Raw genomic sequence first — 19,987 nt, 5'->3', positions numbered from 1 at the left:
TTTTTTCCAGGAACAAAGCAAGGGTTAACTGCCAAACAAAACTTAATATGGGTGGCCCTGATTCTGTAGAAACACCCCATATGTGGTCGTAAACTACTGTTTGGCCAAACGGGAGGACATAGAAGGAGGGGAACGCCATATGGTTTTTGCAAGGCAGATTTTGCAGGACTGGTTTTGTTTATACCATGTCCCATTTCAAGCCCCCCGTTGCACCCCTAGAATAGAAATTTCAAAAAAGTGACTCCACCTAAGAAAGTACACCCCTCAAGGTATTCAAAACTGGGTTTACAAACTTTGTTAACCCTTTAGGTGTTCCACAAGAGTTAATGGCAGATGGAGAAACAATTTAGGAATTTAAATTTTTTGGAAAACCTTCCATTTTAACCCATTTTTTCCAGTAATAAAGTAATTGTTAACTGCCAAACAAAACTCAATATGGGTTGCCCTGATTCTGTAGTTTGCAAAAACACCCCATATGTGGTCCTAAACTACTGTTTGGCCAAATGGGAGGACATAGAAGGAGGGGAACGCCATATGGGTTTTGGAAGGCAAATTTTGCAGGACTGGTTTTGTTTATACCATGTCCCATTTCAAGCCCCCCCGTTGCACCCCTAGAATAGAAATTCCAAAAAAGTGACTCCATCTAAGAAAGTACACCCCTCAAGGTATTCAAAACTGGGTTTACAAACTTTATTAACCCTTTAGGTGTTCCACAAGAGGTAATGGCAGATGGAGAAACAATTTAGGAATTTCTATTTTTTGAAAATTTTTCCATTTTAACCCTTACCTAATTACTGGAAAAAATGGGTTAACAGCTAAACAAAACTTAATTTGGGTTGCCCTGAATCTGTAGTTTGCAGAAACACCCCATATGTGGTCGTAAAGAACTATTTGGCTAAACGGCAGGACATAGAAGAAGGGGAATGCCATATGGTTTTTGGAAGGCAGATTTTGCTGGACTGTTTATTTTTACACCATGTACCCTTTCAAGCCCCCTGATGCACCCCTAGAGTAGAAACTCCATAAAAGTGACCCCATCTAGGAAACTACAGGATAAGGTGGTTGTTGTTTTGGGACTATTTTAGGGTAAATATGATTTTTGGTTGCTCTATAGTACACTTTTTTGAGGCAAGGTAACAAAAAATGTTAATTCTAAAATTGTTTCTACATTCGCTATTTAGTTTTGTGGAACACCTAAAGGGTTAACAAAGTTTGTAAAGTAACTTTTGAATACGTTGAGGGGTGTAGTTTCTTAGATGGAGTCACTTTTTTAGAGTTTCTAGTCTAGGCTACATCAGGAGGGCTTCTAATGGGACATGGTGTAAATAAACCAGTCCATAAAAATTTTCCTTCCACAATCCATATGGCGTTCCCTTTGTTCTATGCCCTGCCGTGTGGCTATATAGCCATTTACGACCACATATGGGGTGTTTCTGCAAACTATAGAATCAGGGCAATAAATATTTAGTTTTGTTTGGCTGTTAACCCTTGCTTTATTACCGGAAAAAAAGGATTCAAATGGAAATTTTGCCAAACAAATTGTGTTTTGGCACCGTTTTTATTTTATATTTTTAACGCTGTTCATTCGAGGGGTTTAGTCAAATGTTATTTTTATAGGGAAGATTCTTACGGACGCGGCGATACCTAATATGTCTACATTTTAAAATTTATTTATATTTGACACTATAATATCATTTTAGGAACCCCAAAAAATTATTTTAGTATCTCCATAGCCTGGGAGCAAAAGTTTATTTTTTTTTTGGGCGACTATCTAATGTAGTGGCTCATTTTTTGCGGGATGAGATGGCGGTTGTATTGGCACTAATTGGGGGTGCATATGGCATTTTGATCGCTCGCTATTACACTTTTTGTGATGTTAGGTGACAAAAAATTGCTTTTTTTTACACTTTTTTTTTTTAACTTAACGCTGTTCATCCGGGGGGGTTGGGTTAAATGTTATTTTTATAGAGAAGATTTTTACGGATGCGGCGATGCCCAATATGTATGGCTCTCAGACTTTGGATACACTAAGCAGGCATCCTTAAACTGCGGCCCTCCAGATGTTGTAAAACTACAATTCCCACCATGCCCTGCTGATGGCTGTAGGTTGTCTGGGCATGCTTTTACAACATCTGGATGGCCGCAGTTTGAGGATGCCTGCACTAAAACTAATATTTTTGGGGGAAAAAATTGTTTCCGTGTCTCCAAAGTCTGAGAGCCATAGTTTTTTATGTTCTCTAGGGGACTGTTGGGGATTATAAAAATTTAGTACTCCATGGAAGTGTGATACTCCCTGAAGCAATCGATAACGCAGAGGCCTGGATGATCGGGGCAAGTGTCACATTGAGTGGTGGTGTCCTTCCATATCCCCCTCCTGTGACACACTTTGCACTTTTTTTGGGTTCGTCCCTTCTTTCCAGTATGGGGACCACACCTGGAAAATGTTGGCCAAGGACGATCCGGGCGCCTCCAATTCCCGAGGTACTCCGGCCTGCTCTTTCCTGGTCTGAAAAGATCAGATCCTTGAGGACTGCCTCATAGAATTGGAGGAATGTCCCTGTGCTGCCAGCGCTTCGGGATAGTACAAAAGCGTTGTACAAGGCAACCTGTACCAAGTAGACCGCAACTTTTTTGTACCATGCTCAGGTTTTGCGCATTATATGGCTTGAGGACTTGATCAGAGAGATCAACTCCTCCCATATACCGATTGTAGTCGACGATACAATCGGGCTTGAGGACCGTTGCCGCGGTACCTCGCACAGGGACAGGGGTGATGCTGTTATCGTGGATTGTGGACAGTATAAGGACATCCCTCTTGTCCTTATACCTGACCAGCAGCAGGTTTCCACTGGTAAGGGCACGGGTCTCACCCCTGGGGATAGGTACCTGGAGGGGATAGGTAGGGAGGCCGCGTTGATTTTTCCGCACGGCCCCACAAGCGGACGTGGATCTGGCGGCAAGGGACATGAACAAGGGAATGCTAGTATAAAAGTTATCCACGTACAAGTGGTAACCCTTATCTAGCAGTGGGTACATAAGGTCCCACACGAGTTTCCCGCTAACACCCAGAGTGGGGGGACATTCTAGGGGTTCAATACGGGAATCTCGCCCCTCGTACACACAAAATTTGTAAGTTTTCCCTGAGGTACTCTCACAAATTTTGTAAATTTTCACGCCATACCTCGCCCACTTAGTGGGAATGTATTGGCGGAAACTGAGTCTCCCCTTGAACGCAACGAGAGACTCATCAACCGCAACCTCCCTTCCAGGTACGTAGGCCTGCGCAAATTTGGCCCCGAAGTGATCGATGACCGGCCGTATCTTATACAGACAGTCATGGGCAGGATCACCTCGGGGGGGACATGCTGCATTATCTGAATAATGCAGACATTTCCAGATGGCCTCAAACCAGGGGCGTGTCATGGCCATACTGTAGAGTGGGGTCTGGTAGAGGACGTCCCCACTCCAGTATTGCCTGACACTGGGCTGGGGGCAAGTGGCAGGGGTCTCACAGCTAGACAACAATAAATCAGATAAAGTGTTTTTTTTTTGTTTTTCCTAACTAACTTTTCTCTTCTATCCCTGCCTATCGGTGCCTCTCCCTCACTGACCCTAACCTACCTGGAGGGTGATGGGTGCAGGAGGGTGATGGGTGCCGACAGGGGAATCGCAGGAGCTGGTGACGACGGTGCTGGACGGTGCAGGTGCTGAAACAGGAAGAGGAGGGAAGAGAGGAGCGCCGGGAGTTTGAATCTCCTGCCTCTCTCTTCGCACCAATCAGCACCATGGACAGCAGCCATCAGCACCACGGCCAGCACCGCCTCTCCCAAATGCTCGGACTGTGATTAGTGGTGTGTAATCACACCACCGATCACAGTCCTTTTCCGGTTCATAGGGTCACCGGAGACCCGAATGGACCGGAAACGCAGCAAACCGCAGGTCTGAATTGACCTGCGGTTTGCTGCGATCGCCGATGCGGGGGGGGTCACATGAACCCCCCCCGGCGTTGTGACAGGATGCCCGCTGAATGATTTCAGCGGACATCCTGCTGCGATTAACCTCTGCTGCGCCACAATCGCATTTTAAAGTTAGGACGTACCGGTACGTCCTGAGTCCTTAAGGACTCGGCAAATGTGGCGTACCGGTACGTCCTAAGTCCCTAAGGGGTTAAAGGGCGGGTGGGTATTACCCGTTGGGAGTGTGTCCCTGCTCAGTCTGACACTCGCAGCAGTGATTGGACAATGTCATGCTCTTCACGGACACACCACCAATGGGTGACTCCCATCTGTACCTTTATCCATAAACTTCTAGCAAGAATAGAAGAATAGCACAACACAGAGTCATAAGAATAAGTGTTCCAGAATTGTAATTTCATGTGGAATAAAAATATTTACTAAGACATGCCAGGAGAGGTGACGGGTCCTCTTTAAACTTCATCTTATCTATGACTGTATCATGAACTGTGGTCATCAGGTGGCCAATTAGTGAAAGGTTCTGACCCCTTTGTAGCATTCAATATAACATCAATGAAAAAAAAAATCATCATTTGAGAAAAGTTTTATTTCCATGAACAATTAGCTGAAAACATATTAAGGTTTATGGAGACGATGGCTTTAGATGTTGTGTGCTTGCCCCAGTTATGAGTAAAGAAGAATCTCCAGGTGAAAGAAGGAGAACAAGATATCTGCTGCACCGTGAAGGTTTCTCCAGCTGTCTGACAGAGGTTTTCCCACCAAAAAGGCCTAATGCACTCGACCGTGGTGTGTTTTGCGGTCCGCAAATCCGCAAAACACGGATGGCGTACCGTGCGCGTTCCGCAATTTGCGGAACGGCACGGACAGCCTTCAATATAAATGCCTATTCTTGTCTGCAAAGAGCAGACAAGAATAGGACGTTATATTTTTTTAGCTGGGCCACGGAACGGAGCAACGGATGCGGACAGCACACGGAGTGCTGTCCGCATCTTTTACGGCCCCATTGAAGTGAATGGGTCCGCATCCGAGCCGCCAAAACGGCCCGTATGCGGACCCAAACAACGGCCGTGTGCATGAGGCCTAAGGGTCCATTCACACGTCCGTAAGTGTTTTGCGGATCCGCAAATTGCGGATCCGCAAAACACGGACACCTGCAATGTGCGATCCGCAATTTGCGGATCCGCACATCACAGACACTATAATAGAAAATGCCTTTTCTGGTCCGCAATTTCGGACAAGAATAGGACATGTTATATTTTTTCCAGGAACGAAATTGCGGATCCCGAAAAAACGGATCCCGAAAAAACGGATGCGGATCCCAAAAATGCGGATGCGGATCAAGGAAATGTGGATTTGCATCCGTTCCAGCCCCATTGAAAGTGAATGGGTCCGCAAATTGCGGAACGAATGCGGACCCAAATTACGGACGTGTGAATGGACCCTAACACTGATAATGTATGGATTAGATAAGCCATCAATGTCTGATGTTTGAAGGTTACAACCACTTGGTGTCAGGACTTTGTGGTGTGTGGAAAAGTGCATTGACCTCTTTGGTTTCTTCACAACCAAGTTCTGTGATAAATAGTAACATATAACACATTTATATTAGGGTATTAGGCTGCTTTCATACAGTCAGTATTTGGTCAGTGTTTGATCAGTGATTTTCATCAGTGATTGTGAGGCAAAACCAGGTGCGGGTTAAAAACACAGAACAGGTGCAAATCTTTCCATTTTTACCTTATCTCTGAGCAGCCTCAACTCCTGTTTTTTAGCTCAGAATCACTGACGGGCATCACTCAACCAAACACTGACTGTAAAAACGGCCTTACAATTCATACATAGTGGTAGATCAGAAGAGAAGCAGCTTCATGAAGAAGCCCACTGAGCCCTAGTGCTTTATGTAGCATCATGGCCATTACATTTCTTATAAGAGTATAGCTAGATTTAGACGATCCAATAATTATCCAGATTATCCTGTGAACGCTCGTTTCTGATAATTTGGCCATCTAAATGTGACGCTGATCACCTGATGAACGAGCAGAACACTTGTTTATCAGGTGATCCTGTCCTTCCTACAGGCACCGCCAATCATCTTTTCTGGGCAGAAGATCATGCTAGCTAAATAGCGATCTGCTGCCCAGAAATAAAGGTTCTGAATGAGGAGGAGCGATGGCAATACTGATCCCTCGTCCTCATACTGTGAAGGAGATCACTGAATGTAAAGGTTGTGGTCTCCTTCACTGAGTGAGCAGCCAATTGTTAGGATGGAACGCTTCATTCCCAACAATCGGCCACTCCGTCTAAACACGCCTTATGGTCCTAATGGTCAACCCTGCACCGATCAGTCATTCACTGCACATCTAATCAGGATAATGAAAATGTATTGTGGAACTGATAAGTCTAATGCAGAAAAAGCTTAAAGGGGTTGTCTGGGTTCAGAGCTGAACCCGGACATATCTCCATTTTCACCCAGGCAGCCCCCCTGACTTGAGCATCGGAGTAGTTCATGCTCCGATGCTCTCCCCTGCCCTGCGCTAAATCATGCAGGGCAAAGGCATTTTTTAGAGATCCGGTGACGTACCGGGCTCTCCATGGGGCTACCAGGAAGCCCGGTGATGTCACGCCACTTCTCAGGAAACCCCAGTGATAATGGATCTGCTAATGCCAGGGAATCACTAGGAAGACAACACATTTCTCTACTACTGGACAAAACTGCCTCCACAAGGATTATCTCATTCATTCATCTCCCAAACTGTCTTAAATTAATTTCCTGCAACTTTGCTTATCATCAAACCCCATAAGAAATATGCCAACCCAGAGATGCCAGTCCTGTTATATGAGCCCAATCTTCTGTTCTATAATATTTTATCAGTGGGAAATGATCCATGAATTTCTCTTCCCATCTACACCCTGGATGACACTCATGAGGTCTACACTACATTGTATGGGGCAGAGCAGGTACATGGGGCACCAACACAGCAGGTGCCAACTGAAGATTCCATGCACTGTCCTGAGGTCATGTGACTGGCACACGCTCAACTGCCACTCACTTTTCAACTGTCGTCTGCCACGTGTGGAAGAAGGTTGGATTGCTCTGCGCGATTTCTGGAGAATGACGTCCAGCGACCAAAAAGAAGAGGAGAAGAGGAGAGAGGAAGAGGAGAAGAGGAGAGAGGAAGAGGAGAAGATGAAGGGAGGAGAAGAAAAGAGGAAGAGAGAAGAAGACAGCCTGGAGAAGAACATCAAGAAGAAGAGGATTGGACCCAACGCCAGAGTGTTGGAGGATGAGGAGCCAAGAGCAGGTATCTGGGGCACTTCATTTGTAACTGCTTCAGGACCAAGGCAATTTGGGCAGCAAAATTTTAATTATTTTAACTGTAAAGATCTGTTATCCATCGTCATAGGCACATGAGGGGTTGTTTTTTTGTGGGTGAATTGTAATTTTAATTCCACCATTAAATTTTCCATATAATGTATTTAAAAAATGGTGGGAAAGAATTAGTAAAATGCAATTCTACCATTATTTATATATTTTTTTTATTTATAGCCAGGGGCCTTATTAATAGCCAGGGCCTCATAGCAAAAATTAGTATACCCCATCCCTTTTATGTGACACTCCCTGGCAGCACAGAATAAAAAACATAACGGCCCAGATTACTGATACATTTACGAAGAAGCGGAAGTAATTTGATTTTTTTTTATGGATTAAAAAAGTCGTACTCTGTCTCTCCCATTTTATTGGAACATGTGTTTAAAACATATGGTGCTTGTTCTGATCACCATATCTCTTATTGTATTTACAGCATTGGACTGAGAGAAATACACTGAGAAGTCTTCTGTTTCCCTTCACATAATATATTACAAAGCTGGCTGCCTACAACCACCACTAGGTGGAGCTCAGTGGATAGTAGTGTATACATTTACCATTGGCTGAAGTGGAAACTATAGTAATCTCTTTGCACTGAGCTCCCCCTAGTGGTGGCTGCAGGAAAATGCACTGTTTTCATGCCAGGAACAGACGGAGCATAATACATATAATACATATAATACATATAATAAAGACTTTGCACTCAAGTATGACCAAGTTGATGGATTTATTGGCACAATCCACTGGGAAATTTATAGATTTGTAAACGTTTTTGGTCCACACATCTTCCTCACACACGGATTGCAGCAGCAAAAGTGGAAGTGGAGAATGGAGAGCACAGCATGGAAAATGTGGAGTACCTCCTGGAATCGCTGTCAGCGGTCATACTTCAGTGCCAAGTCTTTATTCTCCATAAAACACTGCAATGCTGGCATTTTTAATTTTTTTTAATGGCTTGGCATTTTTTTTTTTACTTTATCTGTTTACATATTAAGAAATCATAGAATTTTCAAATATTTAAACTTTTGCTTACATACGTTTCTTAGATCAGGTTGTTGACCCCTATCTGCCCAGTAATATGGTACGGCCCATGAATCAGTCCGTCCTGTGTAATGCATCTGTAACCTAACTGAAAACATGGCCTCAGTCACATCACCCCCCACTGACATTCAGTAAGCAGCAGTGTTACATGACATGTATGTGCTGGGTCTGCACACACATGGGATAACTACATAGGACTAATGGTGGAAACCATTGTGGATATTACAACTTCTTCACTGTGTGTGTTTCCATGGCTACATGTCTGTAGGGGATGTTGTTAGGTTGTTAATAAAGTTAACTTCTAAAAAAAATACAAACACAACATATACAGGGGAGACAGGGAGAGCAATGGCAGATGTGCTTCTACACAGACACTGACAGACATGATGAGATGCTGCTGCAGGCAGTAATACTGTATATACTGTATACATATGTGCGGTATCTCCATACACTACTGTTCACCTGTCAGATATCTGGACAGGACAGGCTTCAGGGTCACATGACTGACGCCATCTTTTTTTTCTTTAGAGGGAGGCTATTGTGCAGATATAATAAAGGTCTCCCTAGAGAATGTTAATAAATATATATTAAAACATTGTATGACTTTCTATTCTCCAAATTAAAAAGTATAATTGTTAAAATAAGAATACCCCTTTAACCCCTCTTTCTGTAGATGAAGTATTACCAGAGGGTATTCTGCTCCATAAACTGGGTTTAAACTGAAACTTAAATTTTTTATTAATTTGTTTTTAAAACCAACCCCCAAATTAGAAGGGCTGCCTGCATATATATAAAAAAAAAAATCTCCCAATCAGATTTAGATTATTTGCCAAGAAGCCATTCTGACGAATTCTAGACCTAATAACCATAGGTAATCTTGTTGCTGACAGACTTGCCATCAGTCTGGCACACATGTTAGGCCTCATACACACGACCGCAAATGGCAAATCCTCAAAATACAAATGCTATCTTTATTGCATCTGCATTTTTTGAGGACCCAGTGACTTTAATGGGTCCACACTACACATTTTGTGGACAAATATAGGACATGGATTATCTTTGAGCTTTACGCATCCGTATGTCCGTTCTTCACAAAAATAGACTATGTTTATAAAATGTAGACCATGGACCCATTGAAAACAATGGGTCTGCATATAAGATGCGGACAGCACATGGACCGCATCCATATTTTGCGGATCCGGGAGTTGTGGACCTTAAAATGGATGGAGTCGTGTGCATGGGGCCTGAATCATAGGAAGTCGTGCGTAGAATTCATAAAAACATTCTAAACTTGCAAAGTATACCTCGTGCCCTCCTAACACCGTAAATATACATTGCTGAGTGTGACGGGGTTAAAAGGCTCATGTTTGGAAGCCCCCAGTGTTTGCCCCTGACCTGTTCCTGTTATTACGGCAGATTGTGCTCGTCTATAACTGTGACTTGGAGAACAGATTACATGTTATTAGTAGTCAGTGCAGAAGTCCAGGACATTCAGGGGGTTCACTTACTTTTCCTGTAAACTATATATCACACACTTCAGATAAAATTCATTTTGCAGTGGAATACAGACTGGTCTCATATTCTCCACTTCTCTCATTACATTTCTTCCAAATAAACTAATATTGTGTAATATTCTTTTAACCCTTCAGGCCCCAGCACCGCTATAACACCCAGATCCGACCCCCAGCTTTCCATCAGCGGGTTTGACTTCCATCAGGTGCTGGGTGAGGGCGGCTTCGGCAAAGTGGTCTTGGCATCTGTCCGTGGCCGAAACACCTTCAAGGCCATAAAAATCATCATCAAAGAGGACAATGCAGAAGACCTACAGCGAGAGAGGCGGATACTCCTGGCGGCCAGAGACTGTCCATTCCTGTGTCATCTCTATGCCGCACTGCAGTCTCAGGTACGGAGGGGTCTCCCTGCTCCTCTCTCCATAACAGATGAAATATATGCTGTGTAACCGGGGATCACAGCTCTATATTCTGCTTTATACCACAGATGACTGATTAGAAAATGTTTCCCATAATATAATCTTGTGCTTTGTTATACAGGGCCATGCCTATTTCATCATGGAGTATTTGTCCGGCGGCAGCCTGAAGGATCTGATTGATAACAACACGCTGAGCACCAAGATCGTGCGGTAACTGATCCTGAGATACATGGAAAATATAGGGAAGAAGATGTCCTGAAGATCGGGGGGAAAAGGGGTTTTAAAAGGGGGAAGGGGTTTCTTAGTGTAAAACTTCCCCCCGATAACAGTAACTTTCTCAACTTCTTCATGTATTATATCATAACTTTTTTTACATTTATGGGTGATAATATTCATATACTGCTCACCATGGTCTAGAGCGGTTTAGTGGCTAGTATCTAGTATCTGGCGGTCTATGGTGATACAGGTTTACTATACGCTCAGCAGTTATATTACAGATGATATTTCCCTTATAACACATACAGAATGAGTTCATGGCATTGATACTTAACACTCTCCTGTCTTCTTCAGGTTCTACACAGCAGAACTAATCTGTGGCATCCAGTTCCTCCACGGCCATGGCATCGCCCATCGGTAAGAGGAATGGTATTTCTATTGTCTCAGGGTAAAACTGATACCCATGGGCTATGTCTGATCCTGTAGTTCAGGTCTCCTTATTTTAATGGAAATAACAAAATTGAGATGGAATGCAATGGTATACAGTGGGGTAATAGACAACCGGATAACTAGCACCAAGAACCAAGAATGTAGCGCTAGATATCCCAGTATTAGCAGTGAATGGCAGCACGCATAACATCCACTGCACTAAATTACTTCAGGTGCCGGACTAAGGCATAAATGAGGGCCGCTGTGTTTGACTGGTGTGCCAACAACCACCGACTCTCCTGCCACCGTCACGTATGGTATGAGCACATGGTGGTTGTTGGCACACCAGTCAAACACAGCGGCCCTCATTTATGCCTTAGGCCCCTTTCACACGAGCGAGTATTCCGCGCGGATGCGATGCGGGAGGTGAACGCATTGCATCCGCACTGAATACCGACCCATTCATTTCTATGGGGCTGTGCACACGAGCGGTGATTTTCACGCATCACTTTTGCGTTGCGTGAAAATCGCAGCATGCTCCTCTTTGTGCGTTTTTCACGTAACGCAGGCCCCATAGAAATGGATGGGGTTGCGTGAAAATCGCAAGCATCCGCAAGCAAGTGCGGATGCGGTGCGATTTTCACGCACGGTTGCTAGGAGACGATCGGGATGGAGACCCGATCATTATTATTTTCCCTTATAACATGGTTATAAGGGAAAATAATAGCATTCTGAATACAGAATGCAAAGTAAAATAGCACTGGAGGGGTTAAAAAATAATAATAATAATTTAACTCACCTTAATCCACTTGCTCGCGTAGCCCGGCATATCCTTGTGTCTCCTTTGTTGAAAGACCTGTGGTGAGCATTAACTATAGTTCAAGGACCTGGGATGACGTCACTCCGGTCATCACATGGTACGTCACATGATCTTTTACCATGGTGATTCACATTCTTGGTGCTAGTTATCCGGTTGTCTATTACCCCACTTGGTTCAGACACATGCCCAGGTGGTGTCATGCCCCTTAGTGTTGGTGATTTTAGTTTGTAGAACCCACCTATCATACTACTCTCATGCACATACCCCTCTCTGAGCGGTGTCAGTAGTCTGTTAGGTCCCACAATTTAGTGATTATTCATCGCTTCATTCAGCTGCTAGTTGCAGTGTGGGTAGATACCCCCTTTTTCTTATTTGAACATTATAATAAAGATTTGTTATTTAGTTTTAGCGTCCCTCCTATACATATATTTCTCCTTATTTTAATGGGGCTAAGTGCCACTACCAGATGCAGCCATTCTGACACATGGGGGCATATTTACTAAGAGCAGCTTTTACACCGGTCTTAGCTTTCCCCTTGAGATGCCCTAGATTTGCACATCTCTGGCAGTCTTTATGCCTGGTTAAAAACGTTTTGTTTTGTTTTTTGCCAACGTTTATGTCTGTTTCCAGGCGTAATTATTGGTATATTTGCTCCGTCTGGAGTTCTGACCCGGGCACGGACCCCGACACTCCCCTGCTCCGTCCCCGTCCTGCCTAACTGGCGAGCACAACGTAAAACCGACCACACGGAAAAATATTGTCGTGCGACCAGTTAAAAAGGGGACTTTTTTGACTAAAATGGTTGCAAGTCCCTAAGTAAATTTGCCCCAAGATCTTTTTTAATTTCATTTTTATTTGTATAATCCCTGTCCAGTGAAAGCTGATATCTGATCGGTCAGGTTCAGTGATGATCTCCACCAGTAAATAGCCATCACTGCCCAGATTATTATTACCGCTGTGTATTTTTATGATTAACATAATAGAAGACTTGGAGAAGTACTGATCCTGTTTCTTCTTTCTTTTATCTTAATTATTCTCTTTAGAGTATATTCACACATAAAAGATTATTGTGAATTTCTGTAACAAATCTGCTGCATGTGAATATATCCTTACGGTGTGTGTCATCTGTCTGCATTTCTGACCTCCCTCCAGTCTATTCTAGTTCTCAGTGTCAACCTTAAATGAGCGTTGTAGTTATGGACAAAGACAAAACCTGAAATGTTCTTCTTTCGTTGCAGAGACATCAAGCCAGCCAACATCATGCTGGATACAGATGGTCACATTCGAATCATAGACCTGGGGCTGGCACAAGACGGCCTGACTGCGTCCAGTAAGATCTGTGGACGGGCAGGAACATACCGTTACATGGCCCCAGAGGTGCACCTGGGGAAATCTTACACTGTAGCAGTGGACTGGTGGAGCCTGGGGATAGTTGTGTCCAAAATGTCATCTGGACGTTACCCATTTTACAGTGGCCGCCAGAGGAAAAAGGTTTATGAGTCAATTACCACCGAGCAGCCAACATTTCCACCATGGCTGGATATAAACCTGAAAGATCTAATTAAAGCACTGCTACAGAAAGACCCAGAGAAGCGCTTGGGTGTGTCAGGAAACATCAGAGCCCACCTATTTTTCGAAACCATCTGTTGGGAGGAAATGGAGCTGAGGAGTGCAGAGCCTCCCTTTAGACCTCTCCATGTAAGTGAAGACTTACTGCATAAATACTTTAGTATTTTACACATGATAAGTAGAAACAAAGTTAGAATTGTCCCCTTTAATTGGAATCTTATGCAAAAAATTGCGAGCAAGTAAAGATGTGGATGCTGTAGGTCAGGCATGCTCAATCTGCGGCCCTCCAGATGTTGCAAAACTACATCTCCCAGCATGCCTGAACAGCCTACAGCTATCAGCTAACAGCAGGGCATCGTGGGAGTTGTAGTTTTACAACAGCTGGAGGGCCGCAGGTTGAGCATGCCTGCTGTAGGTGTTTGATGCCTGAGCTTTATTGTCCTGTACAAGTAAATGCAGGTTGTATAGTGACATTTAGAAATACCTTACTGAACAGTAGTCGTTAACTGCTGCTTTTAATATATATAGGTCTCAATTTCATTATACAGACTCATAATCTTATGGCAGAAATATTTCTATTGGGGTTGAGGATATCCTACCCAGGTTTATGTGAATGTGAAGGGTATATAGGGGGAAGGGAGAGGATAAAATTATATATATTTTTTATCTCTTTACACTTCTTTCTCTTTCAGCATGATCTAAAGAGGAGCCATCTGGAGTGGTCGGAAAATGAACCAGCTGTTCCCCCTGTGTCCGGCTTTTCCTTCCTGTCACCTAGCTGGACACAGTAGGTTGAACCCTTTCCTCCAGCCCAGAGACCTATGCCTCCTCTGCCCGCTGCTTGTGTACCAGACCTTGGCTTGCCCCGGACTATGCCTCTCTCTGCTGGTTTACTGCCATGAACATCATCATATTGCCGCCCCAGTCTCTTGGCTCTGATTCCTCTGATCTCTGGCTCATCCCCGAGGACTCTTCAAGATGCGGACTCCGTCTTCCAGCTAGGTCCGGTGAGCTCAGGATAAATATCAGCATTTCCTGGAGCTTCTACACCGGATATAGGTAAGTATATGGGCATTTGATCCAGGGAGTATTTTCCGACTGCCATATCTGGAGTCAGGAAGGAGTGTTTTTCCCCTTATATCAGGACAAATTGGCAGATGTCAAAGAAGGGTTTTTTTCTCACCTTCCTCTGGATCAACACAGCTGCCCTTCCCCACAAATTCACCCAGTCTAATTAAAAGTATTATTTGGCCAATATTTGGGGACACATTATTTTGTAATTGATTCTGGGACTTATCTGACTGCCATACGTGGAGTCGGGAAGGAATTTTTCCTCATTTGTGGCTGAATTAGCAGATGGCTCAATGAGGTTTTTTCGCCTTCCCCTGGATTATTAATAGCTGATCCAGGGAAAACGTCTGACTGCCCTAAGTGGAGTCGGGAAGGAATTTTTCCCCCTTACACAGGGGTTTTTTCGCCTTCCTCTGAATCAATTAAAGTCAATGGACGTAACATATCCTTGACTTTGATATAGAAAATACATCAGAACTAGTGTTGAGCGAAGCGAGCTTCGGATGCTACATCTGAAGTCACTTCATTCAAAACTTCGGATTAATATTGTACAGAAATCCATCTCTGTATAGTATTAAAATGTGTAGGCTCCGATGAGCCAAAGTTGGTTATGCGCGAAGTCGTATGTGACTTCGTTGAATAACTTCGGTAGTTGATTTTTAAAGTGGAAAACCACTTTAAAACATGAAACTGAACTCTGCTTCGGTTCTGACTAGTGCCTCAGAACCAAAGCCGTTTCAAGTTTTAATGTGGTTTTCCACTTTAAAAATAAACTACCGAAGTTTTTCAACGAAGTCACATACGACTTCGCGCATAACTAACTTCGACTCATCGGAGCCCATACATTTTAATACTGTATGGAAACAAATCTCTGTACAATATTAATCTGAAGTTTTGAACGGAACGACTTCGGATATAGCATCTGAAGCTCGCTTCACTCAACGCTAATCAGATCATCTGTCCCCTCAAAAAGAAAAACATATCAAATCAATAAAATTCTCTATTTCCACCCCTATATCTTTGTGTACCTGGTTTTATTACCATTATCTCTGTGCTGCTTATGGTTGTATTTCTTGGGTTTTCTGGTCTCATCATATGATAACAATTTAAGCTTCTGCTCTGTACCTTCTTTTAATAAAAGAGAACATAAGAATTTATGGGAAAGAAGATTAATATCCAATATTCATCTTTATTTATTAACTTTAAAACTGAGGTCATCGATAGACAAGATAATACAGAGGACCGATTCAGATCCATAGATTGAGCAGCACAAAGATCACACTTACTACTACAGATCACGCCATAGGCCACATTCACATATAACCAAGATGTCCTAATTACCAGTGACTAGATCACATTTGTGTTGTCTTTAAAATGGAGACACAAGAACAAAGTGGAATAAAAAATAACCCAAAACATCAATTATTCTTGCCTACCAGACACGGAGAGAAAGGGTCCATTCACACGTCCCTAGAATGGGTCCGGATCCGTTCCGCAACGTTGCGGAATGGATCTGGACCCATTTATTCTCTATGAGGCCGTAAGTAATGCGAACAGCACACAGTGTGCTGTCCGCAACCGCATTTCCGGAGCGCAGCCCCGATCTTCCGGTCTGTGGCTCCCGAAAAAAATAGAACATGTCCTATTCTTGTCCGCAATTGGACAAGAATAGGCAGTTCTATGGGGGTGCCGGCCGGGTGTATTGCGGATCCGCAATACACTACGGACGTCTGAATGGACCCTAAACATCAGGACTTACCTATAGAATACACAGTAGCGAGGCACTGACACCTATAGACTCTATAATAACCATCTGTGTAGGGAAGTAAACTGCTGAGTAACGTCTGATGATTAGTAGAAATACAATTGCAAGTTTCCACCGGCTCCATTATTCTTTCAGAGGTTTGTTCACTTTGTAGACCAGGAGTGCACAACCTTGTTTGGTCTGGAGGTCGCATTGTCACATTTCTGTATTTGAAGGGGCTGCAAAAAAAAACATCTGTCTGCACTGGTTTGCATCAGTTTTGCTGATTATCGGTAGCATACCCCTGAATACATAGGGAGGTGTGCTGGCAATTATCCTACATCTTTTATCCTGATAAAATCAGATGACAAACGAGTGATGCAGGCCAGTTATCAGGAATGAGCGTTCCTATGAACTCTGAGTGGCCCTCGCTGTCTGCATCTTCAGGTCCTGGCGCTGTTTACATCTAGCTATGGTCATAGTCACATGCGTCTCTCCAGCCAATGACTGTCTCGAGCAGTGATGTGGCTACAAGCAGCATTCCACCACTGAACCCAGTCATTGGCTCGAGCGGTGCATGTGACCGTGCCCATCGCCAGAATAAAGACCATGGGGACTGCAAGATAGAGACAGCAGAGCGGTGTGGAGCAGGTAAGTGTGAATCGTCTGTTTCAGGGGCCATGCTGTAAGAACTTGTTAAAAAAATCATTTTTACCGGAGAACCCCTTTAACCACCTCAGCCCCCAGTGCTTAAACACTCTGAAAGACCAGGCCACTTTTTACACTTCTGACCTACACTACTTTCACCGTTTATTGCTCGGTCATGCAACTTACCACCCAAATGAATTTTACCTCCTTTTCTTCTCACTAATAGAGCTTTCATTTGGTGGTATTTCATTGCTGCTGACATTTTTACTTTTTTTGTTATTAATCGAAATTTAACGATTTTTTTGCAAAAAAATGACATTTTTCACTTTCAGTTGTAAAATTTTGCAAAAAAAAACGACATCCATATAGAAATTTTGCTCTAAATTTATAGTTCTACATGTCTTTGATAAAAAAAAAATGTTTGGGTAAAAAAAAAATGGTTTGGGTAAAAGTTATAGCGTTTACAAACTATGGTACAAAAATGTGAATTTCCGCTTTTTGAAGCAGCTCTGACTTTCTGAGCACCTGTCATGTTTCCTGAGGTTCTACAATGCCCAGACAGTACAAACACCCCACAAATGACCCCATTTCTGAAAGTACACACCCTAAGGTATTCGCTGATGGGCATAGTGAGTTCATAGAACTTTTTATTTTTTGTCACAAGTTAGCGGAAAATGATGATTTTTTTTTTTTTTTTTTTTTTTCTTACAAAGTCTCATATTCCACTAACTTGTGACAAAAAATAAAAAGTTCTATGAACTCACTATGCCCATCAGCGAATACCTTGGGGTCTCTTCTTTCCAAAATGGGGTCACTTGTGGGGTAGTTATACTGCCCTGGCATTCTAGGGGCCCAAATGTGTGGTAAAGAGTTTGAAATCAAATTCAGTAAAAAATGACGAGTGAAATCCGAAAGGTGCTCTTTGGAATATGGGCCCCTTTGCCCACCTAGGCTGCAAAAAAGTGTCACACATCTGGTATCCCCGTACTCAGGAGAAGTTGAGGAATGTGTTTTGGGGTGTCTTTTTACATATACCCATGCTGGGTGAGATAAATATCTTGGTCAAATGACAACTTTGTATAAAAAAATGGGAAAAGTTGTCTTTTGCCAAGATATTTCTCTCACCCAGCATGGGTATATATAAAATGACACCCCAAAACACATTCCCCACCTTCTCCTGAGTACGGAGATACCAGATGTGTGACACTTTTTTGCAGCCTAGGTGGGCAAAGGGGCCCATATTCCAAAGAGCACCTTTCGGATTTCACTCATCATTTTTTACAGAATTTGATTTCTAACTCCTTACCACACATTTGGGCCCCTAGAATGCCAGGGCAGTATAACTACCCCACAAGTGACCCCATTTTGGAAAGAAGACACCCCAAGCTATTCCGTGAGGGGCATGGCGAGTTCCTAGAATTTTTTATTTTTTGTCACAAGTTAGTGGAAAATGATGATTTTTTTTTTTTTTTTTTTTTTCATACAAAGTCTCATATTCCACTAACTTGTGACAAAAAATAAAAACTTCCATGAACTCACTATGCCCATCAGCGAATACCTTGGGGTCTCTTCTTTCCAAAATGGGGTCACTTGTGGGGTAGTTATACTGCCCTGGCATTCTAGGGGCCCAAATGTGTGGTAAAGAGTTTGAAATCAAATTCAGTAAAAAATGACGAGTGAAATCCGAAAGGTGCTCTTTGGAATATGGGCCCCTTTGCCCACCTAGGCTGCAAAAAAGTGTCACACATCTGGTATCCCCGTACTCAGGAGAAGTTGAGGAATGTGTTTTGGGGTGTCTTTTTACATATACCCATGCTGGGTGAGATAAATATCTTGGTCAAATGACAACTTTGTATAAAAAAATGGGAAAAGTTGTCTTTTGCCAAGATATTTCTCTCACCCAGCATGGGTATATATAAAATGACACCCCAAAACACATTCCCCACCTTCTCCTGAGTACGGAGATACCAGATGTGTGACACTTTTTTGCAGCCTAGGTGGGCAAAGGGGCCCATATTCCAAAGAGCACCTTTCGGATTTCACTCATCATTTTTTACAGAATTTGATTTCTAACTCCTTACCACACATTTGGGCCCCTAGAATGCCAGGGCAGTATAACTACCCCACAAGTGACCCCATTTTGGAAAGAAGACACCCCAAGCTATTCCGTGAGGGGCATGGCGAGTTCCTAGAATTTTTTATTTTTTGTCACAAGTTAGTGGAAAATGATGATTTTTTTTTTTTTTTTTTTTTTCATACAAAGTCTCATATTCCACTAACTTGTGACAAAAAATAAAAACTTCCATGAACTCACTATGCCCATCAGCGAATACCTTGGGGTCTCTTCTTTCCAAAATGGGGTCACTTGTGGGGTAGTTATACTGCCCTGGCATTCTAGGGGCCCAAATGTGTGGTAAGGAGTTTGAAATCAAATTCTGTAAAAAATGACGAGTGAAATCCGAAAGGTGCTCTTTGGAATATGGGCCCCTTTGCCCACCTAGGCTGCAAAAAAGTGTCACACATGTGGTATTGCCGTACTCAGGAGAAGTTGAGGAATGTGTTTTGGGGTGTCTTTTTACATATACCCATGCTGGGTGAGATAAATATCTTGGTCAAATGACAACTTTGTATAAAAAAATGGGAAAAGTTGTCTTTTGCCAAGATATTTCTCTCACCCAGCATGGGTATATATAAAATGACACCCCAAAACACATTCCCCACCTTCTCCTGAGTACGGAGATACCAGATGTGTGACACTTTTTTGCAGCCTAGGTGGGCAAAGGGGCCCATATTCCAAAGAGCACCTTTTGGATTTCACAGGTCATTTTTTACTGAATTTGATTTCAAACTCCTTACCACACATTTGGGCCCCTAGAATGCCAGGGCAGTATAACTACCCCACAAGTGACCCCATTTTGGAAAGAAGAGACCCCAAGGTATTCGCTGATGGGCATAGTGAGTTCATGGAAATTTTTTTTTTTTGTCACAAGTTAGTGGAATAGGAGACTTTGTATGAAAAAAAAAAAAAAAAAAAAAATCATCATTTTCCACTAACTTGTGACAAAAAATAAAAAATTCTAGGAACTTGCCATGCCCCTCACGGAATACCTTGGGGTGTCTTCTTTCCAAAATGGGGTCACTTGTGGGGCAGTTATACTGCCCTGGCATTTTCCAGGGG

At 43.0% G+C, this 19,987-nt stretch overlaps 1 protein-coding gene across 1 annotated transcript; it reads left to right on the top strand.

Annotated features, from left to right (window-relative positions):
- The first annotated feature begins 7,161 nt into the window (after nt 1-7,161).
- LOC121005547 (protein kinase C delta type-like) lies at nt 7,162-13,289 on the top strand. The gene is made up of 6 exons (XM_040438322.1): nt 7,162-7,276; nt 10,032-10,285; nt 10,434-10,522; nt 10,883-10,945; nt 13,016-13,154; nt 13,250-13,289. Exons 1-6 carry the CDS (start codon nt 7,162-7,164, stop codon nt 13,274-13,276), a joined length of 687 nt encoding a protein of 228 aa, XP_040294256.1. The 3' UTR covers nt 13,277-13,289.
- Nucleotides 13,290-19,987: the final 6,698 nt, after the last annotated feature.

Source organism: Bufo bufo, chromosome 6 (genome assembly GCF_905171765.1).
Source record: "Bufo bufo chromosome 6, aBufBuf1.1, whole genome shotgun sequence".
Classification (NCBI taxonomy): Eukaryota; Metazoa; Chordata; class Amphibia; order Anura; family Bufonidae; genus Bufo; species Bufo bufo.
The sequence above is the reverse complement of the archived record's forward strand: the minus strand, read 5'-3'. Positions and strand labels throughout refer to the sequence as shown.